At 40.6% G+C, this 14,658-nt stretch overlaps 1 protein-coding gene across 2 annotated transcripts in view; it reads left to right on the top strand.

Moving 5' to 3' along the window:
* ARMH3 (armadillo like helical domain containing 3) overlaps nucleotides 1-14,658 on the top strand; it is a 219,401-nt gene that overhangs the window by 40,767 nt on the left and 163,976 nt on the right. For both annotated transcript variants that reach the window (XM_049855289.1, XM_049855291.1), the window contains exons 9-15: nucleotides 141-197; nucleotides 1,297-1,340; nucleotides 3,641-3,701; nucleotides 5,340-5,386; nucleotides 5,907-5,982; nucleotides 8,839-8,932; nucleotides 12,906-13,007. In XM_049855289.1, the coding sequence (XP_049711246.1) occupies nucleotides 141-197; nucleotides 1,297-1,340; nucleotides 3,641-3,701; nucleotides 5,340-5,386; nucleotides 5,907-5,982; nucleotides 8,839-8,932; nucleotides 12,906-13,007 (481 nt within the window). The remainder of the gene's footprint in view (nucleotides 1-140; nucleotides 198-1,296; nucleotides 1,341-3,640; nucleotides 3,702-5,339; nucleotides 5,387-5,906; nucleotides 5,983-8,838; nucleotides 8,933-12,905; nucleotides 13,008-14,658) is intronic.

Genomic DNA, 14,658 nt, shown 5'->3' with positions numbered 1-14,658 from the left:
GGCAAGATGGATTGAGCCTGTGTGTGAGAAGTGTTGTCGTAGAGGGTCTTATAGAAGCATTTTTGTTAACACTGTTAAGAAGCTAATGGACTATCTTAACTAGGTCCCACTCACCTTGAGTCCTTTCTCTTGTTTAACAGTCTGTGAATCCTTATATTGTGAAGCTGTCTATTGTGGATGATGAGGCCACGCTCAATGTGAGTATCTGGTTCCCTGTATATTGTCTTACCTCCTGGTCCTGCATTCAGTGGACATTTAGAACAGAGAGCAGAGAGCTATTATGCTGAGTTCATCTGGCTATGAAGAGGAAATTGGTATGCGCTTTTTAGAGCACCAGTGCTGCTGTCTTACTGTCTTCTTATTGTCATAGAAGGGAGATTTGAGGGGATATTTGCTTGCCGACCATGATGAAATGGTTGATTATATTTTGTTTTATAGTGTGCTGAGGTTGATTACCTTACAGAGACAGTACCATTTTCAAGAATAAGAAAGCTCAGATGACTAGATGGTGGGAGATTCCTTCTTGTAGAACTAGCCAGATGGTATTTATAGCCTGACTTGGTGAAGCTGAAACACGGAGGATGATATACATCTGATACATATCCTTGAAAGTTTGGGAAAATAACATTTAATCTCTGAATATAGGGAATAAATGTCAAGTAAAGAAGATGACCAGGTGTCTGTGTTTACTCCCTTTTCATCCTGCCCTCTTTACTTCTTCCAATTTCCCTTATGTAAAATATGCACACACGAGTCATCCTTGTGGCCTTAATTGACCTTTGTGTTATACTTAGCAGGTTCCGGGGGGGAATTGACAAGTCAATTTAACATTTATTGGAACGGTTCCTCTATACTCCTATTTTCCTGTGGCCTGAAAGAAAGAGGCTTGTCTCTAGAGACCTTCAGTTAGCATGGGACTCATTGCCACTTTTATTGTGGCTGTTTTAGAGACATACGAAGGTTTTCTGTTTGAAGATTCTGACTTCTCTTTAGGGGTAAAAATGATCTCAGTACAACTGTCAGTGATTTGGACTGATCTGTTAGTTTTACCCCTTGTTATTCTATCTGGAAACATTAAGATGATTATATCAGAAAAATCTTTTCAAAGAAGTTCTTTTTATTCTTTGATATTTCCCATTTCTCAGAATTTCTGTTCTTTTTGTTAGCTTTCAGGCACAACTTCTTGAGGTTGGACTGTGGGGGTATAATTAGTGTTTTCTTTGGCCTAGTCATAGTGCCCTCCCTCCCCTCAAGGCTACTCACTTATTTCAGCTGTGCTATCTTTTCTTTTCCTAGGGAATGGGGCTTGTGATTGCACAGGCTTTATCTGAGTACAACAGGTAAGTCCACCTTTCCAGAAGGGAGGGGTCAAAGTTTCGTTTGAATTGGTTGACTAGGAAACAGATTTATCAGAGCCCTTGGGTCAACTTCGCATACATATCCTAGAAGAGTATTCAGAGGTACAGCTGCTGGCAGTTGTATTTTTTCTAGCTTGGCTTCATAGGCTTTAGCAGGGGTTGTTTTTAACACCAGGGGAAAGAGACCACCAGGTTAGTGTCCATCTTTCGTTTAAGCAGTTAGGCACACCCTTTTTTGCAACCTTCGTTGTTGTTGTTAGGTGCTGTTGAGTCAGTTCTGACTCCTAGGGACCCTATGCACAACAGAATGAAACACTTCCTGGTCCTGCACCATCCTTAAAATCGTTATGCTTGAACTCATTGTTGCAGCCACTGTGTCAGTCCACCTCGTTGAGGGTCTTCCCCTTTTCCACCGACCCTGTACTTTGCCAAGCATGATGTCCTTTTCCAGGGACTGATCCCTCCTGACAACATGTCCAGAGTATTTACGACGCAGTCTCTCCATCCTTACTTCAAAGGAGCATTCTGGTTGTACTTCTTCAAGGACAGACTTGTTCGTTCTTTTGGCAGTCCATGGTATATTCAATATTCTTTGCCAACACCACAATTCAAAGGCATCAATTCTTCTTCGGTATTCCTTATTCATTGTCCAGCTTTGACATGCATATGATGCAATTGAAAATACAATGGCTTGGGTCAGGCGCACCTTAGTCTTCAAGGTGACATCTTTGCTTTTCAACACTTTAAAGAGGTCCTTTGCAGCAGATTTACCCAATGCAATGCATTATTTCATTTCTTGACTGCTGCTTCCACGACTGTTAATTGTGGATGCAAGTAAAATGAAATCCTTGACAACTTCAGTCTTATCTCCATTTATCATGATGTTGCTCATTCGTCCAGTTGTGAGGATTTTTGTTTTCTTTATGTTGAGGCGTAATCCGTACTGAAGGCTGTGGTCTTTGATCTTCATTAGTAAGTGCTTCAAGTCCTCTTCACTTTCAGCAAGGATGGTTGTGTTACCTGCATAACGCAGGTTGTTAAAGAGCTTTCCTCCAATCCTGATGCCCTGTTCTTCTTCATATAGTCCAGCTTCTCGAATTATTTGCTTAGTGTACAGATTGAATAAGTATGGTGAAAGGATACAACCCTGACACATTGTTCTGTCCAAACAACTGCCTCTTGACCTTTGTAAAGGTTCCTCATGAGCACAGTTAAGTGTTCCAGAATTCCCATTCTTCATAACATTATCCATAACTTGTATGATCCACACAGTCGAATGCCTTTGCATAGTCAGTAAAACACAGGTAAACACCCTTCTGGTATTCTCTGCTTTCAGCCAGGATCCATCTGACATCAGCAATGATATCCTTGGTTCCATGTCCTCTTCTGAAACCAGCCTGAATTTCTGGCAGTTCCCTATTGATATACTGCTGCAGCCGTTTTTGAATGATCTTCAGCAGAATTTTGCTTGCGTGTGATACTAATGCAACCTCTACTGCAAAGCGTTTAACTGGTTTTCCCACTATGAGCAGGCTCTTCCAAATCCCAAATGTCATTTTCTATGTGAAAAAGGTTGCGAAGCTCTGCTTTTTTGTACTTTTTAAACAAAAACGCAAGGAGAAAGCATATTAGTTTGACAGATGCTTCTTTTTCATCAAGAATCAACTTTAGCTTTCCAGAATCCTTATCTATCCTGGGGGCTCTCTTTATTGACACTTGTCTTTCCTGTTGCTATGGATGGGGAATGATCTGATATTCAGTGAATGGAGACCAGAAATGGCCCTAATCCTGGCAAGGGACAGGCAGGACCGCACTTGCTCCTCTCCAGACTTTGCTCACACACAATTGGGTGTTGGAATTTCAAATCCGTTCCATCTCCACAAATAGTTTAGCTCACAGATCTCCCTCCTCCTCCTTCAAAAACAAACAAGATTTTCACTGTTAACAGCCTTAAAGTAATTTCACTGTCACACTTTTCAAGTAATAGTCTGTTTGGGAAATAACTAGATCAGCCATATGTTACAGTGGTGTTACACTTTTGTGGCTTGCTTTCTGAGTCTCTCCCAAAGTAGCCAGGCATTTTGGTATACGCTCTGCATTAAGAGCAGATGGATGCCTCTTGGCTTGCAGGGGGAACTGCAGAGGCTAGATTGTTATAATGCTTTTTTTTCCCTGGAGTCAGTGAATTCTAAGAGTGCCCTGCCCTGATTACCTAGAATGCCAACAACAAAGATATACTTGATATATAATTACTAAAGTTGAATTTAGTGTTTTGTGTTCAGGCAGTATAAAGACAAGGAAGAAGAACACCAGAGTGGTTTTTTCTCTGCTTTAACAAACATGGTAAGTTGTACTTGTTTTTTTCTCTTGCCCAGAAATACATGAGGTCTGCAGGGTTAGGCAAATCTCTGCTCAGAAGTTCAGGTGTTTGAGGTGATGGCATGATGAGGGGGGAGAGGCTGCTCAGAGCATATTTTCGTTAGGGGTTTCCAAAACTAAGTGAGATAGGGGAAAGGAGAACTTCGATTTCTCTGGGACTGATTTTTTTAAATTAATTAACGTCTTTTTGAAGGTTGAGAGAAGGTACACATTAAGCCAGACATTTGCTTCCTAAAGAGTTGACCCTGTTTGGGAACTGATTCTGTGGAACACAGAATAGGGTGTTTTAGTGCCAGGTCCTCCCTGAGTGTCCCTCTGCTATCTGCTGTGGCCACTTGATTCCTTGTAGATGGTCCTGGGGTTGAGGGATTGGTGCAGTGGATCTGAGCCACTGCTCTAAAGTCAAGAGGTCCAAGGTTTACAAAAGTTGTTGCTTCTGTTTACAAGACTCCAGACTGCAATACTGCTAAGGTTTCTCAGCCTTAGCACTATTGTCATTTTGGGCCAGATAATCTGGGACTAATTTTTAAGAAATAAATCTGGGAGTATGTCCTTATAAAGGTCCTCAAGTGCGGGCATATTAAAAAAATCTGTCATCTTGGGCATTGATGTCCAAGTATTCAGTCCTAGGACATGACAGTTTTTTAGTTCATTGCAAAAAGAGGTAGCCCTACCTCCACAAAACAAAAAAAAGAAAGAAAGCAGTTTTTTTTCCACCCGTTACCTCCCTATTCTTCCCTTCTCCCTTCTCACAGCCTCTTCTCAGGAAAGGACCTGATGAAAACTCTTTTAATTCTGAAGCATAAATGAGTAAAGTCTCTCACAGAGGCTGGAGCAGTATGGGTGCTGTATTGGTATTTGATTAAATGAGTTAGAGATAACTATATTGCTCCCAGAGATCTTTGCCTTTTAACCAAGGTTAAAAAGCTTTGAACCAAACAAATGAACCTCTGGCTGCAGGGTTTTGTTCATCAATAAACAGATGGAAAAGGTATTTTTAGGGGGGTGGGCATCTTTCTCAGTGCCTCTGATATCACACATATTAGAGATAGCCTACTCCATTCACCTGTTCAGCTGCTCTTGACTAGGACACAAACTAAAAACATTCTGATCTGGTAAAGATGGCGAATGAGCCTAGCATAGACAGTTCTGGTTGGAAACCCAAATATTCCCCTGAGGACGGCTGTATGTAGGCTGAAGTCAGGCTGCTTTCTGTGACATTCTTCATGAATTAGTTTCTGATTTCAGATAAGCAACTTCCAGGAAAGATACAGAATGATGAAAATGTCTAGGCTAACATTTACTTACTGTCAGTGGTAACTAAACTTACACATTGAAAATGAGGGATGGGATTTTTAAAAGCCTCTTTAAGATGATTTATTTCATTATTATTAAGATGATTTCATTATTTCCTGTATTACTTATGATTCTTTTAAGATCTTAGAAGTGGGCTGGTTTTGGTGTGTGTGACTACTGGTCCAAAGTGCTAAGTTTCCTCTGGCTGGAAGCAACTTGTTTTTTGATTGATGAAAGGCTTGATAGGCACAGAGCTGCGCTCATCTCTCCCTGCTATAAGTCTGCAATTGTTCTTTTCTTCCACAGGTGGGCAGCATGTTCATAGCAGATGCCCATGAGAAAATATCTGTACAGTAAGTGCCTGACATTCTTGTGCAGTGACTTGGATGTTAGTGTGGGCTCTCTAGCTGAATTTGAGAGTGTGAAATGTTACCTCTTGGTAATTTTTAACAGATCCAAACTTTTTTGGTGATTTTTCAAATTTTGGGGGGTTTTAAACAATATTGGACTCTAGAAATTTCTGCTTTGGTCTCACATCTTTTGGGCCCCGAGAAACTGAAGAACTGTTCCCAGCTAGCTCTGGAGCGAAATGGAAGAGGACTGGGTATCTGAGCCAGTTAAAGACTTAACTGGGGTGGAAAAATGAAAGGGAAGATAGTGAATGAAGTAGATAAAACTGATCCTGAGGAATTGAAATTAAGGCCTGTTCTCATCTGTACACCTTTTACATATAGCCAGAGGGAAATAAAGGGGAACATTAGAAACTCAAAGAGATTGGTAATGAGGAGCTGGGGTGCAATCTTATTTTGATGGTTATGCTGTTTTAACTCCTCTGCTATAAGAGGCTCATCAGTTTGTTCTCTCCTTCTTTAGAACCAATGAGGCCATTCTTCTGGCGCTTTATGAAGCTGTTCATTTAAATCGCAATTTCATCACAGTGTTAGCCCAGGTTGGTTGCATTAAAACCCCCCATCCTTTTTCTCTCTGATTTCATACAGATTAATTCCACAGAAAGGCCTGCCTGGCTGTGCCTATGTCAACCCTGTTTTGCATTGGTAAGTGGTAGTAACAAGGAGTTGCACCAGTTGCCTTTGCTTCTTGCTATCCTCAAATACATATATTTCTATCTGGTCCTGAAGTGGTTCTGATAACTTGCAAAGTTAATGGTTTTGACCAGTTTATGAGTTCCGTTAACCCAGGTGAGTTGAGATTACTTCATTTTGTTCACTGGAAATGCCCTGGTCTCATCTGCCTGTAAGAATTTTTATATCAGGCTTCCTGCTTTCCAAACCGCTGTGGAATTACAGCTGGGGATAAAATAGGCCAAATCACTTATCTTATTATATCTCACCAATTTCCAGAGAGGAAAAGTGAAAAGTATCCTGTCCAGCGTAAGGTTAGCTGTTAACAGACAAAATGGTCAGCAAACATTGAAAGCAGGAAGTGGTAGAATACAGAGTGACAGGTCACATGCCTTAGGAATATCCTCAGGAATTGGCACAGAAGGGGACTAAAATAGGCTGAGAACTCAAGTGCTGTCCATGAAAGCTGTCTTAAAAAATTGATAAAGTGATTTTATCTTAAAGCCGGACTGTTTAAAATATGTATGTAGGGTTCTTTTAAAGGAAAGTTTGCTTATGCTTTTTTTCTCAAAGGGCGGATATGTATGGAATCCATTGATTGAGTTTTACCTTAAAAAATAAAGTCACACTTAAGTGTGCTGCTTTGGGGTCTGCTTAGAAGGACATGTATTTGATTTCATGACTGATAAAATAAGAGACTTTATTCACTATTTTCACCACATTCTTTGCTTTACAAATTCTGTAACTGATTTTCAAAGAAGGGGTGGGGAAGGTAAAGGGCTGGTAAAGATGTTGGGGAGGAGAAGAAGGGAGATAAAAAGCAGCTGCCACTCAGCTTAATTCTCAAGAGTTGATGTGGCTGAGATTTTTAAGAGGGACAGAAGAGTCATATGCTTTGGTCCCCACTGGGTGTCTCCCATATGCCTCTACCTTCCCATCCCACACACTCTTGTCTGTTGGGGGATGGGAAGGATGCCATCTGCATAGCTTTTTTTTTTTTTTTTTAACTAGCTCTTGGTATCCCCTTGGCTCTTCTGCATTTATCAGCCAATTATGTGATCATTAGAACAGCCTATAGATTTGTGTTTTAGGTTGATCTGATGCAAGGCTTCCTACCGGTGCCGTGTTTTCAACCCCCTGCTGAGAATTTGCATTTCCACCCCAGATATACTGAATCAGAATCTACATCTTAACAGAGTCCCCAGGTGATTTTTTTTTCTTTTAATTGTGCTTTAGGTGACAGTTTACGGCACAAATTAGTTTCTCATTCACAAATTTATGCACATACTATTTTGTGACATTGGTTGCAATCCTGCAATGTGACAGCAGTATTCCCTTTTCCTTTCCAGATTTCCTGTGTCCATTCGTCCAGTTTTCCTGTCCCTTTTTGTCTTCTTGTCTTGCTTTTGAGCAGAAGTTGCCCATTTGGCCTTGTATATTTGACTGAACTAAGAAGCACGTTTCTCATGTGTGGTGGTGTTCGTTTTATAGGCCTGTCTAATCTTTGGCTGAAAAGTGGGCTTCGGGAATGGCTTCAGCTCTGAGTTAGCAGGGTGTCCGGTGGCCATAGTGTTGGGGGTTTCTCCAGTCTCTGGCAGACCAGTAAGTCTGGTCTTTTTTTTGTGAATTTGAATTTTGCTCTGCGTTTTTCTCCTGCCCTGTACAGGACTCTCTGTTGAGATTCCTGTCAGAGCAGTCAGTGGTGGTAGCTGGGCACCATCTAATTCTTCTGGGCTCAGGCTGATGAAGGCTGTGGCTCATGTGGTCCTTTAGTCCTTTGGGCTAATATTTTCCCTGTGTCTTTGGTTTTCTTCCTTCTCTTTTGTTCTGGATGGGATGGGAACAACAGATGTATCTTAGATGGCTGCTTGCAAGCTTTTAAGATCCCAGATGTAGGCTGTAGAGCATTTTCTTTATGAACTATTTATGCCCATTGACCTAGGTATTTCCCGAGACCATGGTCCCCAGCCCTCAGCCTCAGCAGCTCAGTCTTTCAGGGTGTTTGGAGTATCTAGGAAGCTTCTATGACTTTGCCTTGGTTGAGTTGTGCTGACTTCCCCTATATTGTGTGTTCTCTTTCCCTTCACCAAAGTTGACACTTGTCTACTATCTAGTTAGTGATTTCCCCTATCCATCCATCACCTCCCTCATAACCATCAACCCAGATGATTCTTATGTCAGAGTCTACAGTTTAACAAGATCCTCAAGTGATTCTTATGTATGAATAAGAATTTATATACAAATTTATGTATAGATAAGAATCACCTGGGTATCTTGTTAAACGGTAGATTCTGATTCAGTGTATCTGGGGTGGAAAGTCAAATTCTCAACAGGGTGTTGAATCAGAATGAACCAATTCGAAGCCCTGATTGATGAGAGCAGTCCTTCCCAGGTCCAGACAGGACTGCCAGTGCCCTCTTTCTTGTAGAATATTCCAGAATATTTGTTTTTACCCCAGTTTTTTATTTGTATGGTTCTGCAGAAAAACTTATGTAATGGGAACCTAGTTACTTAAAGAAAACCAGCCCACAGAGCTTCTTATTAGAATTTAGCAAGCATCAACAGTAGTCAGGCACTCATGGAAGCTAAATGTAGAGGCAGTCCCTCCTCAGTGAGCTTTCTGCCTAATTATGAGGTCAGGAAGACCAGTAAGGATATTAAGCAGAGGATACTGAGGGAGAACTGGATTTTCTGTTTTCTTATGTTTCTTTTTTATCTTTCAGAGTCATCCAGAAATAGGCTTGGTGACGACTCCTGTCAGTCCTGTTCCAACAACCCCAGCCACGCCACTTGGGACCACGCCACCCTCCTCTGATGGTGAGCCACCACCCATTTTCTTTTCCTGATGAATATGAGTTTGGGTCATTGAGGGTGAGCATAGCTGTGTTGAACAAAGAACACAGTTGTTAATTCTTTCAGTTAAGAAATTTACCTGAATCAGCGGAGCAAGGGCAGGGGTTTGGGGACTATGGCTTAAAGGGACTTCTAAGTCAATTGGCAAAGTAAATTCTATTAAGAAAACATTCTGCATCCCACTTTGAAGTGTGGCATCTGGGGTCTTAAATACTAACAAGAGGCCACCTAAGATGCATCAACTGGTCTCAACCCACCTGGATCAAAGGAGAATGAAGAACACCAAGGTCACACGATAACTATGAGCCCAAGAGACAGAAAGGGCCACTTGAACTAGAGACTTACATCATCCTGAGACCAGAAGAACAAGATGGTGCCCGGCCATAACCAATGACTGCCCTGACAGGGAGCACAACAGAGAACCCCTGAGGGAGCAGGAGAACAGTGGGATGCAGACCCCAAATTCTCATAAAAAGACCAGACTTAATGGTCTGACTGAGACTAGAAGAATCCCAGCAGTCACGGTCCCCAAACCTTCTGTTGGTCCAGGACAGAAACCATTCCCGAAGACAACTCATCAGACATGGAAGGGACTGGACAATGGGTTGGAGAGAGACTTGTATCAGGTGGACACTTGAGACTGTGTTGGCATCTCCTGTCTGGAGGGGAGATGGGAGGGTAGAGAGGGTTAGAAACTGGCAAAACGGTCATGAAAGGAGAGACTGGAAGGAGGGAGCGGGCTGACTCATTAGGGGGAGAGTAAATGGGAGTATGTAGTAAGGTGTATATAAGTTTATATGTGACAGACTGACTTGATTTGTAAACTTTCACTTAAAGCACAATAAAAATTATTTAAAAAAAGAAATTTACCTGAAGTACTGTCTTTCAGGACTCCTTAAGCTCTGAAGACAACTCTGGAAAGACAGTCAAGTAGTTTTCTCTGTAAGAAAGCTGCATAACCCCAGCTTGTCCTACTCAGAGAATGGTCATAGAGCCATGGAGTGCTAGATCTGAAAGAGACCCTCAGAGGTCGGTAATGCCTAACCTGCCACACTCACAGGGTACTTGGGAGGCTCTGATGAGATATTTTATGAAAAATACCTCCCCGTGACCATAAAGCACTGAAATAAATGTAAACAGTAATGTTATCCCGTGTTACCACTTTATAAATGAGGGAATTGAGGCCAGAAAAGTGAAACAGTTGCCTGAGGTTAGTGAGAGTTGAGACTAAGGCCCAAGACATGAATCAGGGCAGAAACAATGTCTGTTTTGTTCACTGATACTCGCTCAGCATTAGTATATATTTCATATTTGTTTAGTAAGTGAACAAGAAAGTGAAGCTCATATTCACTCACGGTTATGTGTCTGCTGGTCTCTCCCAGTTGGAATCGACAGGCTTTAAATTGTATTATAATTAGGAGTTTGGTGGTTATTTAAGACTTCTGCACCCCTCCTAAAAACAATAAAAAAAGTTTCCCCTTTATACATTTTATGGCTAGAACTTAAGAAAAAGGTAAAGGAAAAGAAATTAAGAATTTTCCCCAATAAACTGTGTCACCTGAGGTGCTTCTCTTGTAAGCTGAGTGTGTTTGATGGACTACCTTAACCTGGAAATGATCTACGCTAATACTTGATGTTGAACCTTAAATGTTGGCCTCATTTTGAAGTGCAGGAAATCTAACTTTGAGTCTTTCTTTGTGCCTTCCTGCTGTTTGCATGTGAAATCACCTTCCTTGTTGTGTTTTCTCTCCTTTAAATTTTTGTGTAGCACCTGTGGCAGTAGCATTTCAAGGCAGAACAAGCAATATTGGCTCGGAAGTATGGCAGTGAGGTGCCATTTATATTCAAGTCTATGGTAGCAAATTGGAACTGTTTAGAATTGAAAGCCAAATTCCAAAATATCTTAATGAGAAGGAGCAAGTAGTGAAGATTGCCTACTTACCTCTGCTTTTCAGGTCACTGAATAATCCAATGGAAAGACTGTTCTTTCTCTTTAAGGATGAAGCCTGCCTGGTTACCATGGATATCAAAAGCCATATATATATTTCTGAGTTCCATGTGATGTTGGGGTTTGGATGCTTCAGAGAACTGCCTTTCAAACTGTTCATTGTGAACACTTTCACCCACACACTTGATTATGCAATGGCAGAATTTGTGCTTACTTACCTACAACCAGTGAGCTTTTATTTTTTCTAGTGGAAAGATGGAGTCAGCCCACTTTCAAATGATTCTCTCCCTTGACAAAGGCTGCTAGGAAGGATTAGGAAGCCAAAGATCAAGAAGTGACTGACTCTTCCTTAGGAAGGAGATTTTAATTTGTGAAGGATTTTATTCTGTCTGTTTTATTTTGTTCCTTTTTTTCTCTCTCGTAGTTCAGTTCCTTTCTGTAGAGGTACGAAACATTACAAGCATGTTTAAAATTTTTGGTTTTTAATTATAGGGGTGCGCAGTAGCTCAGTTATATTTAAAGGCATGTCACTGGAGCCATTATCTTTAAAAGTCAGCAGTTTAGCTGTAGCGTTTGTTCTCAGCTCCAACTTGACATTTGACAACTCAGCTTTGTCATGAGAGGACTTTATGGTAAACTAAAAATACATATACTTCTATATTTCTACATATTATATAAGACAGTTTTCCAGTTACTGCTGCGTGTGAGAGGGAAAAAAGTCTCATTAAGCAGTTAGATGTCACTTTGGATCGGACAAGAGAATGATTATGGGTTTTGAGCTTCAAATAGGCTTGTGGTTTGAAATGACAGTCCCAGGCATTAACCCATAACATGAATTAAGAGTGTTTAGTATTTCAACATAAAAATATATTTATCTTTTATTAGTTCGTGGGGCTGAACTGTGGTAAAACAGCCAAGGGTTGGGCATGCTAATTTCTTCTCATAAGGCTTTTTGCTGTGCTTGCTGTGTATTATGGATCCATTATATGCAAATGTTTCCTGTTGTTAATAAACGTTCTCTGCATACATTGTAATAACTCCAGAGGGATCCATTGTTGTTATGAATACATATTATGAGTAATATTCCAAACTCAGCTGAGTCTTCAGGGGTGAAAATACAGCAGTACGCTATAGATTCCCTGCTTGTCTGGGCCATCATGAGTCTCCTTTCGCTTAAATATTATGTCTTAGTGTAAAAGCACTTAACAAGATGTCTACGTCTAATTTAAAGCCTTAGAATCTTTTGGGAAATCTACATTAAGACTGTATTCTGTTGTGGGTCAGCCCTGGTCTTGTCCCTCATTGTTCACTGGGACTGTGGGTGGGGTTGGGGGAGTAGTTTTTCTTGGAAACAACAGCTGAGCATGTAAAACTCAGTTCCCAGACTGTCTCAGCCAATAATGTTCACTCATTTTCAGCCTAATATTCCTTTTCAGATTTTCTTTCAGGTGTAGGCATTAAGGGGTAGAATTTGAATGTGTTCTCCCTTAACTTTTCCCCCCATCTTGGGTACTTCCAGCCTAAAAGCTTGTTCTCAAAAGTGAGCAAGTTTTTTCCTTATTAGGTAGGAATCTTCATTTATTTTAAGCAGAAGGCTGGTCTAAGCAAGGCTTATTTATATTCAGTAAAGATCTTTCCTTTAAGTGCAAATTGAAGGGCCTTTAAGAAGGGCCCTGAACCTTTCTAGGTTACTAGGGGCTGGAAATGACATCAGCTACTCTTCCTAGGATGCTGAGAGAAAAGCACCATTCCTGGAGACTGGCCCTCTTAGATAGGAGAGAAGGTCATTGGGCTTAATCTTGGGAGTAGGAGAGTTTTAGAGGCCTAGGAGGAGTAGAAAAAGGTTTTATAATAGGCATTTGGTCCTCCCTCCATTGTGGAAAAAGCTTATTTAGTGATTTTCTTGCCTGCTGGCAAATTGGCTATGTGGGTAGAAGTGTTAGATGGAATATGTTATAGGCTAAGTGCATTTCATCTGTTCTATTCCAGTTATAAGTTCTGTGGAACTCCCACTGGATGCAGATGTACAGACCAGTAATCTACTGATAACTTTTTTAAAGTATAGCTCCATCGTCATGCAGGACACCAAAGGTAAGGCATGTTACTTTGCAGGCTCAGGAAGCAGGAGGTATAGTGGGCAGTTGCTTAGCTAGAATCAAAGAGTGGTGTTAATACTTTGAAGCTTTGACAGAATGTACCATTGGGGCCTCCTGTGAAGGATGATGGTCCTGATTGCTGGAAAACAGTGATTTCTCACTGCCAGATGGCAGTTAGGTGGTGTTGGGAAAACCTGGAGCTGGAGGGTGGGTGCTCAAAAATAGAACAGGAAAAAAATTGGGCTCTACAAAAACGAGCAAGTGTTCTTAGCAGAGCTGGGTAAGTAGATGCAAAAACTCTTATGTGTGGGAAGTGGGGGGATTAGCATGCTTTAGGGAATTCCCTTTTGAGGACGAGAACTGAAAGCATCAGCTTGTGAGAATTAGAGGACTTGTTGTACAGAATACAGTAGGAAGAGGTGAGATTCAGAGGGACTGTGTTCCTTAACACTTAAACTAGAAGTGTCAATACCTATCCCAGAAATGCAGAGTAGATGTGGGAGAGGACTGGATGTTGCCTGATTTTATATTCTTCCTCTCTTTAAGATTTTTCTATGGTCTTTTAATTGGTAGTCATGTAGTGGAATAGTCAGGACAGGAATAAGGAATTGGGAGGAGACCTAGCAAATTATACCCAGTATATATCCCAGTTTTAAGATTCCCTGGAAATAAAATTTTTATTTCATGGTGACATTGAACTAGCATTTTTCCCCCCATGTTTTCTTTTAATGAAAAATTCTGATATACAGAGAAGTTGAAAGGTTCATACAGTGATTGACTATATGCTCATTAACATTTTCCCATATTTGATTTGTCTCTAAATTTCTTTCTATGTGTTGTTGCTATTGTTGATTTGGCTGAATCATTTTAAAGTAAGTTTTATGTTCCACTCTTTTTTTTCTACTTCACATCCAAGTATTTTAGTATGTATTTCCTAAAATTAAAGACATTTCCCTGGATATCCAGAATACCATTATCATAAAAAAAAAAAAAAAAAAAAAAATTTTTTTTTTTAATCATGGCTGAGAAAATCAACAATTCTCCAAAATCATGTAATATTCAGTCCATATTCAGGTTTCCCCAGTTGTCCCAAAAATATTTTTTGTAACTGATGTTTTTTAACGGTGCCTATCATTTTTTTTAAAGAATACAGAGGCATTTTTATTTCTTATTTAATGATGCAGCACACAAATGCTGATGATATATATTCACATATAACTTTGTCTCTTATTTATAATCAAAAGATTGATGAATCCAGAGGTGCTGCTGTGTGATGATTAACATTGTGTGGCAGCTTGACTTAGCCATGAATCTCAGTGGTTTGGCAGTTATAATGTAGTTTGGCTGTTATGTAATAATGTAATTTGGTAGTTATATAATCAACTCCATGAGATCTGCTATGAGCAATCAGTGAGTTGAAAGGGAGTGTCCTTGGAGGTGTGGCCTGCCTCCAGTGTATACATGGATATTCTAGCAAGACTTTCGCTCTGGATCCTGCATCTGGCTTGTCATCATCTGACTTTGGTTCTTGGGACTTGAACTAGCAGCTTACCTGCTGATTTTGGGACTCGTCAGCCTCTGCAGCCTGTAAGCCAGCAGCCTGCCATCTGCCCTGCCAGTCTTGGGTTTGTCAGCCTCTGCAGCTA

The sequence above is a fragment of the Elephas maximus genome, chromosome 16, assembly GCF_024166365.1.
Source record: "Elephas maximus indicus isolate mEleMax1 chromosome 16, mEleMax1 primary haplotype, whole genome shotgun sequence".
NCBI lineage: Eukaryota > Metazoa > Chordata > Mammalia > Proboscidea > Elephantidae > Elephas > Elephas maximus.
This window is presented reverse-complemented; position numbering and strand designations above follow the sequence as displayed.